The sequence below is a fragment of the Ciona robusta genome, chromosome 12, assembly GCF_009617815.1.
Source record: "Ciona robusta chromosome 12, ASM961781v2".
Lineage (NCBI taxonomy): Eukaryota > Metazoa > Chordata > Ascidiacea > Phlebobranchia > Cionidae > Ciona > Ciona robusta.
This window is the reverse complement of record NC_143246.1, coordinates 4,156,753-4,172,722: the sequence shown is the minus strand read 5'-3', so window position 1 is coordinate 4,172,722 and position 15,970 is coordinate 4,156,753. Positions and strand designations below refer to the sequence as shown.

The window sequence follows — 15,970 nt, the reverse complement described above, 5'->3', positions numbered from 1 at the left end:
TGTGTTGGTTTGTTGTGTGTACTCGCTCAGTTTAGAGCGCGTGACAGCGCAAGAGTTTGCCTTCATGCGAAATACCGCCATTCTCTTGCTGCTGTCGCGGCGCAGCGCGTTTCTCCTTTCTTATCATGTCTCGACTGCTCAGAGTTCTCCGGTGGCGCGCGGGGTGTCGTTCTGAAAAGAAAAATGCTCTCAGAGAGGCGCCTCCGTCGATGCAGGAACGAGGTGAGAAATAAGGAAACAGTAAACAGGCAAGAAAGGGACGCCGGTTCTGCTATTTTGTTGCCCACCTTCGTTAAAATTATCTGTTTACGTTCAATCTACTCCACGTGCTTTTGGAGCACCGGAGGATTTTAGATAGTAATCCCCAAAACAGAAACAAAGGCAGAAGACGTTATACAGTAAAAATACACTGCACGTAAAATAGTGTGTAGCAATCCGTGACTGTATATCATTGTTAATGTATATACCAAAACACGGGATGCCTCATTCAATGCGTAATGCGTTGATGAAACAGAACTAGACAGGAAACTTTAACATATGTTCATGCATTGCAGTCTACTGTAGATATATTACACTTTGACAAACCATAGTACACAAAATCTGCAAATACAAATGAACATGCTAGCGGGCCCTAACCACTCTGGTGTGTACACGGTCAGTATCAATCCCTCAGTGGCTTCACATGTCCTGAGTCAGTCCGGTACAGTACCTGTCTCACAGCTTGGTATTATTACCCAGCCCAACCAACAGCAAGGCCAGAGACGCATCCCACAAATAATGCAAACTGGGCAAGTTGTTAATCTTGCCCCAGCACGAACTCCACAGATTGTAAAGCCCTATACATGCAGACACTGCCAGAAAACCTTAAGCTCAAGGTAAGAAGAGAAACATTAATAAAAATACAAAAAATCCCCCTACTGTGTGGAAAACAGACTTGTTGAAAGCATGTTTAATGTTTGTGCTTCTCGTTTAGGTACAATGTTGTTCGTCATGAGAAAATCTGCAAGTCCAACACAGCTGCCCAAATGCAACAAGAACAACCCCAACCTCAAGTGCCTCAACAACAACAACAACAGCAGCCGCAACAAACACAACAACAACAACTTGAAGGGAAAACCACATTTCAATGCTACTTTTGCCACAAAACTGGCTTCACCAGCCAAGAGAGCCTTACCAAGCATCAGAAGAAATGCAAGGTAACACATTTCCAGAAAATAAATAACGAAAGAATTTACTAGACTACGTCCCTTTGGTTGCGGAACGAAAGTCATAGTAGTATAAACATTGTAAAAGGACATAAAGTAAAGGGGAAACGAAAGTCGTTATAACAAGCTTATTAGTAAATTTCTTAAACAAGTAAAACATTTTTTCAACTACAAAAAACATAGATAAAAAAAAATTTAATCACAAAAAACATACATAAGTAAAAAAATTTTTTAACCTCAAAAACAGAGATAAATAAAACATTTTTTTAACCACAAACACATAGATAAGAACAACTTTTTTTATTATTACAAAAACGTTCATTTCACAGAACAACCCTGCCAACCACGTCCAGCGTGACCGCCATGAACACGGACGACGCGTGCATATCTGTAAATACTGTGCCAAAGAGTTTAGCACCAAGTGGAATGTGATCAGACACGAGCGACTTTTCCACAGCCCCAATGACCCCGTGGTTGTCCCTCATTCAGTAGCAAATGGAATGGCAGTTACTGTGGCTGCTGCTGCTCCTGTTGGCAAACCAGAAAGGTAAGAACAAGTAGTTGTAAAACTTATATTTTAAATAATGTTGTATAAATATAATAAACCAGAAAGATGAGAACAAGTAGGTATATAACTCATTTTCTAAATAATGGTATTAAGCAAAGCACATCATGGTTGAATTTGAAACAAAGCACTGACAGTGCCTTGGGTTTATTTTTCTGCCTTTTAATATGTCTTTTAGCTTAACTCTTCAGAAAATTAATATCAGCAGAAACAATGCCTTGAGTTTATATATTTCTCATTTATTAATATTACTTCACGCATTTTCGGTGTGTTTTTAGTGAAAGTATTTGTAAACGTAGCTTTTTACCTACATTTGATTAATAGATATTGTCGTTTCTGTGGAAACTACTTCAGCTCAAAGTACAATGCGATACGACATGAGAAAATCTGCACCAGGGTAAATGAAAACCCTTCAACCCAGGATCCCCCTGCCTCTGCTCAAAAACCAATACAGGTAAAATTTCATAGCATATTCTTTTGTGTAGTTAAATTTGGAACGTCTGGTTTAAACTTTTAGTGTACAAAACACATTGTGAGTTAAACGTAACATATTTTAACACTCCTATCTTGGACATCGATTGCGAAGATCATAATATTTAAAACTAATAGAGAAAGGAATCAACAGCAAAACAACAGTCGTTAAAACATGTTATAGATAATGTAAGGGTAGAAGGTGTGGGAAAAATATTTAGTTAAAAGCATGACTGGTACATAATATTATAGCTGATTCTAAAGTGGTTACGTTCCTATGGCAAGGCATAACCCAGTTAAGCCCATTACGTCATCAGCTTGTTATAATGTTAAAAAACATATAAGAAATAATGACTATTGGCCATTAAGTTTTATATCTTAATCTAAGACAAGTTATAATTAAACCGAGTTTAAATGTGAATGTAACTTACTTTACCCTCGCGTGACTAGAATGACAGTAATTATAACACAAGTGTTCTGTTTCATACACCTCATGCCAGCCTACGAGTTACCATGTATGTTACTTTGTAGGTGATTATTTATAACTTTATTTTTTAATATTCCCCAGGTAACCACCAACCCCATTACTGCACAACCCATGGCTCTTACTCTCCCTACAACACAACAACATCCAAGTAATCAACAACAACTATTACAACAACAACTCTCGCAACAAACACAACAGATTCAACAACAACAACAACAACCTCAAAGCAACATCCAAACCCATCAACAAACAAGCTTACAAAATCAACAACAACAACAACAAAGACAACAAATAATACCACAACAGGTATTTATTTGTGATATGTATAAAATTATATATATATATATATATATATATATTATTGTTTTGTTAATAATACAGATTTTTTTTGGATGAAATCGCAAACTGTAACTGGTTTTGTGTTAAGAGGTAAAGGTTCGAGGCTCATCGCTGCTAGCATTGTGGGCATATGTGTCCTTGAGCAAGACACTTAACAACAATTGCTCCAACCCAGTGTCACTAATGGGTTGTTCAAATTGTTAGCCATACATAAAACAAAAAATAATCACCAACAAAGTTACATATACCCGTTTTAGAAGACTGTCGTTGCCCTACTACACGAAGATAAATAAGTTGAATGAATGCAGTTTATTATTGCTATCATACACTTATTACATATATTGCTTTATTCAACCTTTCATTTGATCTTACAGACCATGGTACTTATCGAGCCGCCAACCACCCCTTATCATGTATGCAAATATTGTAACAAGCAGTTATCAACAAGATGCGATCCGATAGGAATCACCAACACTGGCTTACAGAATGGACAAACTGTGGCAACTGTAACAGGGCAACACATGCAGCTTCCTATATGTTCCTCAACCACACCATTAGGACTTGTAACGCCTGTCATGGCCTCTTTACCACAAGTGGTAAGTGCTTACATAAGAAAAACCGGACAACTTTATTATTGTATATGGAATATTCTATCATAGGCGCCAAACCTGGGGTGGCAGGGTGGGCAGGCCTACCCTGAATTTTTCTGCACTATATTTATTAGTAAACACTAGAACCAATAAGCTAGATTTGTTTCACAGGAATGTGTGTTTCTAACTCTGCCTCCCCTGCATTTTAAACAGTTTGGCACCTATGAATTTAATCTATTTCTTTATGTGGTAGGACACTATATAGCATCACTTGTAAAGAAACCAGGGATTTAGACTTAAGTTCGCCCATTTTGTGCTACGCTATAGGACCTCACCCGCATAGAATACAATAGTTGGTCCATTACCCAACAATGTACAATAGCAAAAAGCAAAATAACCCTAATAAATAACAGTACATTTGAAAAAAATTAAATAGTTATAAATTTGAAAGACTTTTTTTTTTGTTATGACTTTACAATGTTTTTTATGACTTGAATTGGAAAATGTAGTTTTTATCTTTTTTTCACCAGGCATTTGTACAACCGCCTCTGCAGCAACTTCATCAAACCCAACCAATGGTTCAACATCAACAACCACAACAACAACAAAACCATCTTCAACCAGAGAAGCTACAGGGCAACAACCAAAACCATCAACATCAAATCAACATTCAACACCTAAATTTACAGCAACAACCAAGAATTCAACAACAACAACAGCAACAACATTTAAGGCAGCAGCTACAACCTGCTCAACAACAACAACAACAACAACAACATCATCAACAACAAGAACCCACGCAGGCTGGACAACACACAGATCGCCCGCATGGTTGTAAATATTGCGAGAAACATTTCGCAACAAAGTGGTATCTTGATCAGCATGAGAAGATACATACAGGGGAGGCAGATATGTGCAAGCAGTGCGGAAAATACTTCGTTACAAGGTGGCATTTGGATAAACACATGCGGGTACATATGTCTGGGGGATCTACTTCATCAAAACGCTTGAAAAAAGAGGCGCAATCGACCACTACAACGGCAATGACCACTGATAGTGATAACACATTAGTCCAACATGTACCTGCAATTGAGTTCCAGCAACAGATTTTAGTTGAACCACCGGCAACTTCTATCAGACAAATCATTTCATCGGCCGCGACTGTTACAGTGAGCGCTGACCCAGAACGGGGGCCCCCATCCACCCATGTTGTGTCAGCGAGCTACCCCCACCCCACGGACAACACCCAGGTTTTTCTACAAACAATAAACCAACAACAAATTAGTCAAGAATCTGCTGGAGTGAGCGGCTCACGAGAAAACACAGAACAGCAACAACAACAGACAAACCAAGATAAAAACCAGCAACAACAACATACACACCAGATGTCTATTTCTTACGCTTAATTGTACAACAAAAAACTATGGTGCATATTAGACATACACATGTACATAATAAATGATTAGTGTATATGAAATTAGCACGATGCTACATAACTAACCAATTATCTGTATTATTATTGACCAGTTTCTTAAATAGAAACCATTTTTATCATCGCATTTTTAGAATGAATAAGTACAATACTGTTTTCGGACAGGTCGATTTTATTGTAAAATGATTTGTTCCATTTATATTAGGGTGTTTAATTGTACATGAAGTCAATGGTGGACTTTTAAATTAAACATATCATGAGACTTGATTATTTTTGTGAATGATCCGGATCTGGTGCTACGAAAATACGTTCTTTTTGAATAAGAGACTGATGAAATCAATTAGGCAAAATTTACATCATTTTTTTGTAAATATGCTGGATCTGGTGCTACGAAAATACGTTTTGTTTGTATAGGAAACTGACAATGTCTTTTTGGCGAAATATAGGTGAGTCTCTTATATTGTGCAATGGGACTTGATTTTTGTTTGTTACGTATTTTGTAGCACTAGATCCTGACTGTATTTCTATACACACAAGAATTGTCCCACTCTAAAAGCATAGTATTTACGGATTTTTTTACAGTTAGATAACCTGGGTTGGTTTATAAGTGAAATTTAATAAGGTAGAACTATTCCTTTCATGAGTAAAAGTTCCCCATGCTAAACAAATCAGCCATATAGCAAGCATCAGATATGCAATGGGAAGTTACTAACGGTAAGTGCAGGACCACATCTTAACTTATCAACAATAACTATGCCAAAATGTAAAGACACAAGCATTTATTTGAGATAAGGCACTAGTACTAGTTTAGTTTCACAATTTAAAAGAGTTTCAATTCTGGTTTTAGCCGAATATAAAATCGTTGTCATGTTTTGATTCATAAGACGTGCATGGGCGTATTTCTGACACACCAAATCAAACTGTAGATCAAGTAAACCATTATCTTTTTTACGCCATTCTGATATTACGACTTCTGTATGATACGGTATCTCATAAGGCAAGTTATCCAGCAATGCTGAGCGTACAATGTCTTTTATGATGTCATAACTACTTTCAGTAGTGACAGAATCACAAGGATAATTCCAATTGCCAGTCTTTGCCTCACGACGGAGATAATTTCTTAACCGATCAGTTTCCCAGCCTCGGAGAGCGGAAATTACGAAAACATCTTTAAAATATGGCCACCCTCTGCAGCTGCGCATTTGCCGTAACATTTTTTCTTCATTCCGGTACAGAAATTGGAAATCTTTGGTACTTGCTAACTCTTCTACTCTGTCTATTGCTTGAATTACTTCTGCTTTCACAGGAGGCAGTTCGATAGGTTTTGCTGGGACTTTATTAGACTGTGGCCGGCAGTCTACACCGTTGACAAACCCGCCTGTAAGCTGAGGAATCAATGGATAAATCTTTGACCGATTTTTCACTTTATCGATTTTATTTATAACAAGAATAGAAGGAATGTGTCGATGTTTTATCAATTCTACCAAAACCTCGGGGTCAAGAAACCCATTGGTCGTTCTTTTCATTGACAAATCCACCACTACCATGCAAAGATCAGACTCAGCAAAACAGGAGCTCGGAAAGTCTTTACCTTTAATTTTTCCATGAAACCGCTTCGATTTTGACTTGTTAAATATACCAGGCGAGTCTTCAAATTCAATTTGAACTTCACCATCTGTGAGAATTCCCAACGAGTTTTTAACAGTTGTGTCTATCCTTGTGGATGTTGCCATTACTTGTTTGTTTATCATGGCGTTAACTAAAGTCGACTTTCCAACATTAGGCATTCCAATTACCCCAACCCTTAACCTTCTAGTGTTTATTAATTTTTTTTGATTCTGTGTTTCCATTTTAAGTTTGGTCCCATCTTCAGAAATGTCAACTTTTTCCAACTGGGGCAAAGAGTTCAACAAGAAATCCGGCAGTGTAGAATACGCTGGTTGGCACTGTAGAATGTGCTTCACAAAATCGTTTTTAGTAAAGCCAACTAGCAAAGACTGAAATTGTCTTATGGCTTGCATTTTACCCTAATAATGCAATAGAGCCTCTATATTTGAACAGTTACCTTATTCTTAGGCTATAAAGTGGTAAAACTAGTCATACCAAACGGGCCAACGTTTCTGTAAATAACTTAATAAAATGAATTAGTTTTCTCTCTAACAAATAAATTAACGCACATGTTCCCAAGAAAAACAAAACAATAAACTTTATACGATATTTATGCTTTACAAATTAATTTCGTTTGGGGGACACAAAAATTTGTAAAAGCGCGAAACACATTTTAATGAGTTTAATGTGCAAGGCAGTTTTTGTGAAGTTTAAAAATTCATCAAAAGTTTTAAAATTTTATTACAATTTGGAAGCATCCTGTATTTTAATTTTTAAGGGTTTAAAGCCAGCCGTCGTTATCCTTAGTAAAAACTAAAACTTTTGTTTTATATAACTAGTTATATATACATTGGTTTTAGTCAAAGCCGCAAAACTTCCTCTGCCTCTATCCGACATGAATTTGAACTCAGATCTAAGAAGTAATAAAAAAGTGGCAAAGAAAATAGCATTTGGCAAACACTTTTAAATGTTTATTTTAGTAAATTGCAATAAACTACAGCGTATGGTGTCATGAGGTTTTTCTGCAGCCAACTTTAATTATTGAAGAACGCAACCATTAAAAGTTAATTGGCTTCTGCAATAAGCGGGTAAGTGCCAATTCTCAGTCTGATTTATTGCGCTTGTAAAAACGTAAGGGTGTTTGTAAAAATGTCCACATTGGGGAGCCAATTAGGTTTATTTTCACTCAAGGCGTAAGTACGGATGTGCTGACGGTATCTATAATGCGCGGAGCCTCACTGTTAATGAGATACGTATCGATCTGGGGAGGCCAAATCGAATTGGGATCGGATACCCGGTCTCGTGGATATAGATAAGACACAAAAATGCGGGTACCTGATGAATGACAAGATAAAGCGACATGAGCAGCGGTTTTCCATAATACACGCCAAAGAACCGCTAGATTAGAAAACTATAAAAGTATACACCTGCGTGTGGGATTACAATATAGTCTGCACCAGAGTCCGCAGATAAACATATATAATCAATTTAGCCCCATTTGCTGGTTGCTATGTGATTTCTATGGGCGACATGAAATAACATGAAATAATTACATTCATATTCATTCATTCAATTCTGGTCTGCACCAACGTGTGCGGTTAAAATATATAGACTACAGTACATGAACGTTGGTCTACACCGGCGTGTGCGGTTTCATTGCTATATGATTCATTACGATCAACGTGAAGGCGCAAGGCAAGTCTGATACTCGGTATACAACTCTGTTAATTGTACAATGTGACACTCGTAAATTAAAACTTTGGTTAATATTGCCATGCCCAGATAAAACAAATAATATAGGAGCAACATGTTTGTAACAATACACCAGTGTTATAACCACCCTCGTTGCCTCGCCACGTAAAGATATATAGTAGGGTGGGGGAGACGGGACACATATATCACATACTATTTAAATACCCTGATCGTGTTTTGAAAAATTAACAACGATCTATGGCAGTCGTGATGATACAGTTTTGTAATTCTTTGGAAGTGCTTCGTTTACTACCAAATGGGACGGGAAATGAAACGAAAAGATATCCCATCTTTCCCCATCCTACTATACGTTTTATTATACATTCGTTCGGTTATTCTTTATTTAAAAATACCTTCATAATAAACTAGTTGTGCTGCGGTGCAGTCATTTAGTGGTAAACTAAGAACATTCAAAGAATTATTTAACCGCACCCTTACTACCTTAAAATGGCGTTGGTAATTGTTAAAATTAGAAAATACGGGATAAAAGTGCTAAAAAGTCCCATCTTGCACCACACTACTATATTATATAAATTTAATGCAGTAACATATCAAAAGAAAAACGCGCTATTTATTTCCTCCTTGTATTTCCGAGGTGCCGCGAAGAGAGACAAATAATTGTTTCTTTATTACGAGTGCCGCTTATCCTTTTACTTTTTTCCCACTCGCGCTCGTGCACTAATGAGTGTTCGTGTCGTCATAATAACGCTTCTTCACTGCAAACGACAGAGTTTAACAAATGCGAAATGTGTCTTGTAAAATCGGCAAATTTGAGCTTTTACAAACAGGCATAACTAGCTATACCTAAAAAACTATTCTATAAAACAGCGGGCAAAGTTAGTTTTAGCAAAATGATTTTTGATATTATAGTACAAACTTCCAATACTTGGAAAGAAGCGAAATTTGGTTCGGCAGTCGCGAAAATAAACTTTAAGTTTCTATAAAACAGCGGGCAAAAATAGTTTTAGCAAAAAAATTCTTTGTTATTATAGTACAATCTTCGAAAATTAGGAAGAAGCAAAATTCGATTTGGTGGTGGCGAAAATAAACTGTAAGTTTGATTACTGTTTTTACAAAGGTAATTATAGACTTCAAGCTTTTAACACACTCCGAATGATTATTGGTGAAATTAAACTTCCTTTAAAAAATAATGGCGCTAAAAAATCCTAATTTTGTTACTATTTTTACTAATAAAGTCTTCGAATTCCAAAACTTAAAAACAACAGGCGAGAAGCCACGTGCTTTAAATATGGCGCAACATATCATTTTTTCTCTGTATTTTTGCATTAATGTTGTCGCATATAACTTTTATTTAGTACTGTAAGGTAGGATGGAATACTGTTCGAACCTTAATCCTATATTTGTTGATTTTTTTTAAAACTGTTAACAACGCTTTTTTAACGTCGCGATGGGTATATAATCCTGTAAATATCCTTTGTTTACCACCAAATGGGACGAGAAAATATTAAAAACGTATCCCATTATATAGTAAGGTGGGGGGTGAGGTACCTGTTTATTCTATTTTCTCGTCCCATTCAAACAAAAAACATTCAAAGAATTATAAAACCATATCCTCACGACTCCCATAGACCGTTGTTAATTGTTCAAAACACGATCAGGATATTTAGATATTATGTGCTAAATGTGTCCTATCTCTTCCTACCCTACCATACAATATGTAGAAATATGAAATAGCTTAAACGTGACGTCACCACACGCGCTAGAGCGTGACCAGATGCTCTTAATACCAAACCCTCAGAGACCTTAAACATTTTCGTTTTTATTGTTTATCAGTCGCAATTTTAAACCTTGGAACTGACTTGTAAGCGGAAACATGCTCTACTATGCTACGCCATTAATTGCTGTAACGCATCGATTGTGGGCGAATATCATAGAAAGAGATCGATGACCGGCAGTTTGGCGACGGAACCTGTGTTATTACACCTGCCAGCATCGATTTTGGGAAGAACTTGCTCAACGCATGCAATTCTTGGTGTAGCAATAATGACGTATAAGATTCTGTTGTGAAAGAACGAGGTCTTCGTAAGGACGCCTAGGGAGTTGGAATACGAGCATTATGCCATCTTAAACATTGCGTGTAGTCTTCTGCTGACCATTAGATATATAGTCGAATCGTTCTTATAGCTAGTGTATTCTATGCATGACAGCTTACACGTGTATTTCCTATACGAAAGTAAGAATGTTTAGGATAAAATAGCAATAAAGCTGAGGTGGGTCTCTCGTGTCATGTAAATTTAAATGCGTTAATTTGAATGGGCAAAGTCAACCGGTTTAGTAATGCTATTTAAAACAATCGGACGTTTTACAGAGATTTCAGTGTATATTTAATATTTACTTTGTAAGAGAACCAATAGGCACATTTTGTACAATGTAGCTTTTCAGCTCTGGCAGGTCGTAGTGTATGTTTATAATTGTATAATAGTGTGAGGGAATATGGGACACCATTATTATTCTATTTTCTCGTCCCTTTTGGTAGTAAACAAAGAACATTCAAAGAATTGTAAAATTGTATCTTGACAACTCCCATAGACCGTTGTTAGTTGTTTTAAACACGATCAGGATATTATGTGCTAAAGGTGTCCCATTTTACCCCACAGTACTATATTCGTGGTTATTTTTGGCCATTAATGCGCCAAAACACAGCTTCGCCTTTAATGTTGCTTTCCTGTTATAAGTGTCTAGTCGATACCCGAGATACTGTGGCATTCAAATCCCACTTAGGCAATTAATTGAAGTCACGGATCCCATGGGATAAGATAGGCCGGGATCTTAATGAATATTATACGGGAGAGCATCGTAGGTCTGTGTATGTGTATTGTACATGTTTAATTCTGCGCTTTTTATTGTAATTTAAACAATCAAAGCTGTAAACGCGGTTAGTTGTGAACCCTCAAAAGAGTTCGTATTGTTTGAGTGTTTGAATCATAAATTTCGGAGAAATTCTCATTTTTTAATAAATTCGACGCCATGTTTATATAGCTGCCAAGTAATCGATGGTTCGCGTCACAATAGTGCTTTGATGACGAGATAACGCCAGTTTCTGGATTTAAACTTTTCGGCACCAGCCTGATCAAAACGAAAAGATAAAACTAAATTCTGAAATAACCTAATCGAAAAAAATACTATACAGTATAGGGTGGGGGAATCTGGAACACTTTTTATCCTATTTTCTCGTGCCATTTAGTATTAACCCTAAAGAACATTCAAAGATTTATAAATTGGTTTCTCACGTCTCCCATAGACCGTTGTTATTTGTCAAAAAAAAAACGGTCAAGATATTTAAATAGTGCTAAATGTGTGTCGTCGTCCCTTCCTATTATGTATGGTTATACATGTAACCTAATTAGGTCACTATAGTAACTGTGAACCTTTGGCATTAAACTAGTTTATTTATTTTTAGTCGTGTATTTGATTCGAGGTATGACCTTATAGTGAAATCTTCATATTAAAGACTGAATTTAAAATCTTACAATTGACTTCTTCGCGCCTATTACCGCGCTGTGCCATTCTCCTAACTCCCCGCAGTGACGCGTTACCGCTTCGTTCTAGACAGAATAGCGCTGGAATCCACACAGCGGGGTATTTATGAACTCTTCCCACAGCAGGGTTTCGCAATTCGATTTTCCATTTAATCTAAAGGCTAAAATTCTCATGTCGTAGGCGTTTTTAAAAAAAGTTCGGATTTCTAGATTTTTAAATGTATTTTGGAAGTCGCCGAAATACTTTCTCCAAAAACGTCGAATAAAATAAGAGGGTTTGGTTTATAAAGATTAATACTGCTATTTTAATATAATATATTTATTCTAAGTGTAGTACTGTGGGGTGAGGTGGGATATACCGTTAGCCCACAAATCCCAAATTTTGTGATCGTGTTTTCAACAGTTCACAACGCCTTTATAGAGTCGTGTGGATACGGTTACATAATTCTGTACATAAACTTTGTTTACTACCAAATTAAACGAGAAAAACGAATGAAACCATGTCCCATTTTACTCAACCCTACTATACAATCATTGTCGTTTTGTCTCAAGGTTTTCTTTAACAAATTTATTTAACTGGAAACGTACGGTATTGTTTACTTTGGGTTTACGGACACATTGATTTAATTTATAACGTTTTTGGAACAGTTTTACGCAGGTCCCCCACATAGAAGTCATTCGTTCCTCCAAGCACATTTTGCATTATTACGTAACAAAGCGGGAAATCTGCGGTACTATGACGTCACAATAAGGTTTTACAAATCGCGCCAGTAACAAAATAATGTTAGAACCAAATAAACAACCTGAAAACTGACAAGAGTAATCAGTAATAATTGGCATATAATTTAATAATACCATCGTACTGTCGTATTATGTTTAAATAAACGTCATTGCAACAAAATCAAATTGAATTACAAGTTGTAATAGTTCGAGTTACATCTGCATATAATAAGAGTTGAATGTGAATTTAATCTTTTTATATCGATTTTAAAAAACACGAAGTGACTCTATTTTAATATTTTTTAGAAATAGGTTCATTTAGAATATATTTGTAGAAATTTTTCTGCGAAAAATTGCCGAATCAAGTCATTGCGTATCCTACTTTAATACTACAATATAATACACAGTTAGTGGGAAAAGATCGGAAACATTTTCATTCTTTTTCTCATCCCATTTGGTAGTAAAAAAGAAAATTCAAAGATTTATAAAACCGTATCCTCACGACTTCAATGGACCGTTGTTAATTGTTTAAAAAACGATTAGGATATTTAGATATTAGGTGCTAAATGTGTCCCGTTTTTCCCCACCCTACTATAATACATACACGCCATTGTCGCCTAACCGTCTGCAACCGGGAAATTAGATTTGTTTATTTGTCCTGACTGCCATAATCTCTCATGTAAACGATGTGGTTTCCAGTTACCGGTTGTACTAATTTGTCGTGGCTCGATTTTCCGCGGCTTAATGGCGAAAATTGTCCCAACTCTCGACCTTGTGACGTCACTGACCCGCCGTGTGAGGTAACAAAGAAGCAATGTGACGTAACAATAACAATTGTGCTTCAAAACAGAACTCGGTTTGATTTTTGCAGATTTAAAAAATGGATGGAAATAAAATGTTAAATTTTAGATTCTACGTTTTTAAACAAATTAGTAGTTTTCCTATAATTCCAAATGGTATATGCCACATGGTACTGTGGGGTAAGGTGGATACTGTTCGCACATAATATCCCATATTTCCTAATCGTATTTTCATCTATTAACAACGGTCTTTTAGAGTGAGGATATAGTTATATCAATTTCTAAGTAGTGTTTGTTTACTACCAAATGATACGATAAAGGGAATAAAAAATGTTCTATTTTACCCCAACCTAGTAAATATCATAAACGTTCACGCTATAACTGTACGAAAAATACGAATTACATATGTTGTAGTGCAGATATAGCACGATGGGGGAAGATGGGACACTCTTTCTTTTAAAGAATTATAAAACTATATCCTCACGACTCCAATAGACCGATGTTCATTATTTAAAACACGATCAGGATATTTGGGATATTATTTGCTAAAGGTGTCTCGTCTTCCCCCACAGTACTATACATTAAGAAAAAAAATCAAAGTTTTAGTACAGCACCATTCAGTAATTGTGACGTCACACTGCTTCTCTCCCAGGCTTCTCTCCCGCGGTTTCGATGCGATTCCACTGTCTTTGGCATCGCGATTAAGGTCAAGCTTGCCGTCTATTGTGACGTCACAGTTTAAAACGTTTGTTGCAGAACGACGCGATTTAACGACGAGACAACAAGTCGCCGATTCAAGGTCTAGTTTCTTTGTTTTTTCCAGCTGGATATTTTGAATTTATTTCCTTAAATTTTCGAACAGTTGCAAATTTTGTTGCTATTTTAAGTTTTGCTCTGCATGCGCGGAGAAGTTTGTTTATAGCAAGTTTTGTGTACACTTTTTATTTAGTTTGAGATACTGTATTTGCTGAGTAAGTTGTAGTGTATACTAGTGTTTAGCGCGGAGCTCGGCAGCGAGCATAGCGTCAAAAACCATCAGTTTAAAAACATACCACAGTGAGCGTAAACTGAAGACTAATAGTACGGTTTTTAATTTAGAATTTTGACTTCCAGTTTTCCATGTGACTTAAAAATGGCGCCTGAGATTTTCGAATGAAATTGTCAGTAGGTGCTGACAAGTTTCTGCCACGCCCAGTCGCCGTTTTGACGTTTTGCGGTACTTTACGGTTTCCCAATTTGCGAAAAATAACTTGTTAAGTTGACTTGACTATAATTGATGTTTATGTCGATTGTGTTTGTCATCGGTTCATCAGGGGGAGAAAATGTCGAGATGCTACGAATCTAGACACGTTCTACTACGGGGATTAACTGCGTACACATCGGGCCTGAGTCACGGGCTCGGCCGGAATTCGAGAGCGCAGTTCCCGCTGACGCGCGGCGACTTTTCGAGTGCTGGGATTAGTTGAAGACCACTTCGTGTTGTTGCAGTTAATCCCTGTTGGTGCAAGGGTTTTGTGAGTCAGAGAGCGCGGCACTCAAAACGCGCCTCCATTAACTATCTACGTCTGGATATTGTCAAGCGAGTTGGCCGCGGGGACGGTTCGAGTATTCCCGAACGTTTATATCCATCTTACGAGCTTCGTTTCGGAGTCCAAACCCACCAAAAGTGGGACACTGGTGTTTTTCAATATCTAAGATTGATAGAAATTAAGCGTCCTGCCCAGTGGGAAGTCTCTAGACTTAGACCGTTGTTATTTTTCTTCCATTTATCCAGACAGAGATTGAATATTAAAAATAATATTCCCTCTGAAGTTTATGTTGCGAAAAAGCTCTCCCAGATAACGATGATGAGTAAGCTACGATAGCTGCAGGGAGTCAGTAGTAGGAGCTACATCTAAGCCCTAATTTGGCCACCTCAGTTTTCCCGACAAAGCTTTTTATCAGTCACATTTAGATCGAGGCCAGATAGTTTTGAAAAGTTGACAGATGGACAAGATAAATGGCTAACTAGGGAGTTATGAAAAAAAAAATTGAAGTCATGACAACCGGAGTTATACGTCAGCTTTATATTCTTAGGTTTCGTTTACATTTTCTCCTATTATTTAGAATATTCAAGAAATAATCGTAGTTGAACCTATGGTTAAACATAATGTGTAAACATGGAAAGGCTATACAGTTTTAAGTTATAATATAGAAGGCGCGTATTCGTCTAGATAATTTTTGCTTGTTAGCTTTGTTTAAGTTCATCAAATATATGTGTTATGTTATAGGGTACAGAAATAGAACGTTTCAAAACTTAGAACACAAAAATACGAAATATAAGAGTGGGGTAAGATGAGATATCGTTAGCATCTATATCTTATGTGTTCTGATTGTTTTTAACAACTAACAACGCTATTTTAAAATCCTGTGGCCGCGGTTATATACATATGTAACAAATTTTTGTTTACTACCAAATTCGGACGATAAAATGGAATATCTTACCCCGCCCTACCATATAT

At 36.7% G+C, this 15,970-nt stretch overlaps 2 protein-coding genes across 3 annotated transcripts; one reads left to right on the top strand and one right to left on the bottom strand.

Annotated features, from left to right (window-relative positions):
- Positions 1–107: 107 nt before the first annotated feature.
- On the top strand, positions 108–5,356 carry LOC149726956 (uncharacterized). Of its 2 annotated transcripts, none has more exons than XM_089889391.1 (7): positions 108–222; positions 974–1,196; positions 1,535–1,752; positions 2,095–2,224; positions 2,810–3,034; positions 3,442–3,663; positions 4,188–5,356. In XM_089889391.1, the coding sequence occupies exons 2-7, from the start codon at positions 1,026–1,028 to the stop codon at positions 5,061–5,063; spliced, it is 1,842 nt and encodes a 613-aa protein (XP_089745517.1). In that variant the 5' UTR covers positions 108–222; positions 974–1,025; the 3' UTR covers positions 5,064–5,356. The 2 variants fall into 2 exon arrangements, with proteins under 2 accessions (XP_089745517.1, XP_089745516.1); XM_089889390.1 differs by lacking the exon at positions 108–222 and adding an exon at positions 439–875.
- A 497-nt stretch (positions 5,357–5,853) lies between these two features.
- LOC149726955 (GTPase Era, mitochondrial-like) lies at positions 5,854–7,247 on the bottom strand. Its single transcript, XM_089889392.1, has one exon. The coding sequence runs from the start codon at positions 7,108–7,110 to the stop codon at positions 5,869–5,871; it is 1,242 nt and encodes a 413-aa protein (XP_089745518.1). The 5' UTR covers positions 7,111–7,247; the 3' UTR covers positions 5,854–5,868.
- Positions 7,248–15,970: the final 8,723 nt, after the last annotated feature.

What these genes read in the sequence shown, in the direction of transcription:
- LOC149726956 (XM_089889390.1), top strand. Translation starts at nt 613, where the DNA reads ATGAACATGCTAGCGGGCCCTAACCACTCTGGTGTGTACACGGTCAGT. An exon ending in CTGCTCAAAAACCAATACAG is followed by an intron (nt 2,225 to 2,809) that starts GTAAAATTTCAT and finishes AATATTCCCCAG; the next exon opens with GTAACCACCAACCCCATTAC. An exon ending in TGGCCTCTTTACCACAAGTG is followed by an intron (nt 3,664 to 4,187) that starts GTAAGTGCTTAC and finishes TTTTTTCACCAG; the next exon opens with GCATTTGTACAACCGCCTCT.
- LOC149726955 (XM_089889392.1), bottom strand. Translation starts at nt 7,110, where the DNA reads ATGCAAGCCATAAGACAATTTCAGTCTTTGCTAGTTGGCTTTACTAAA.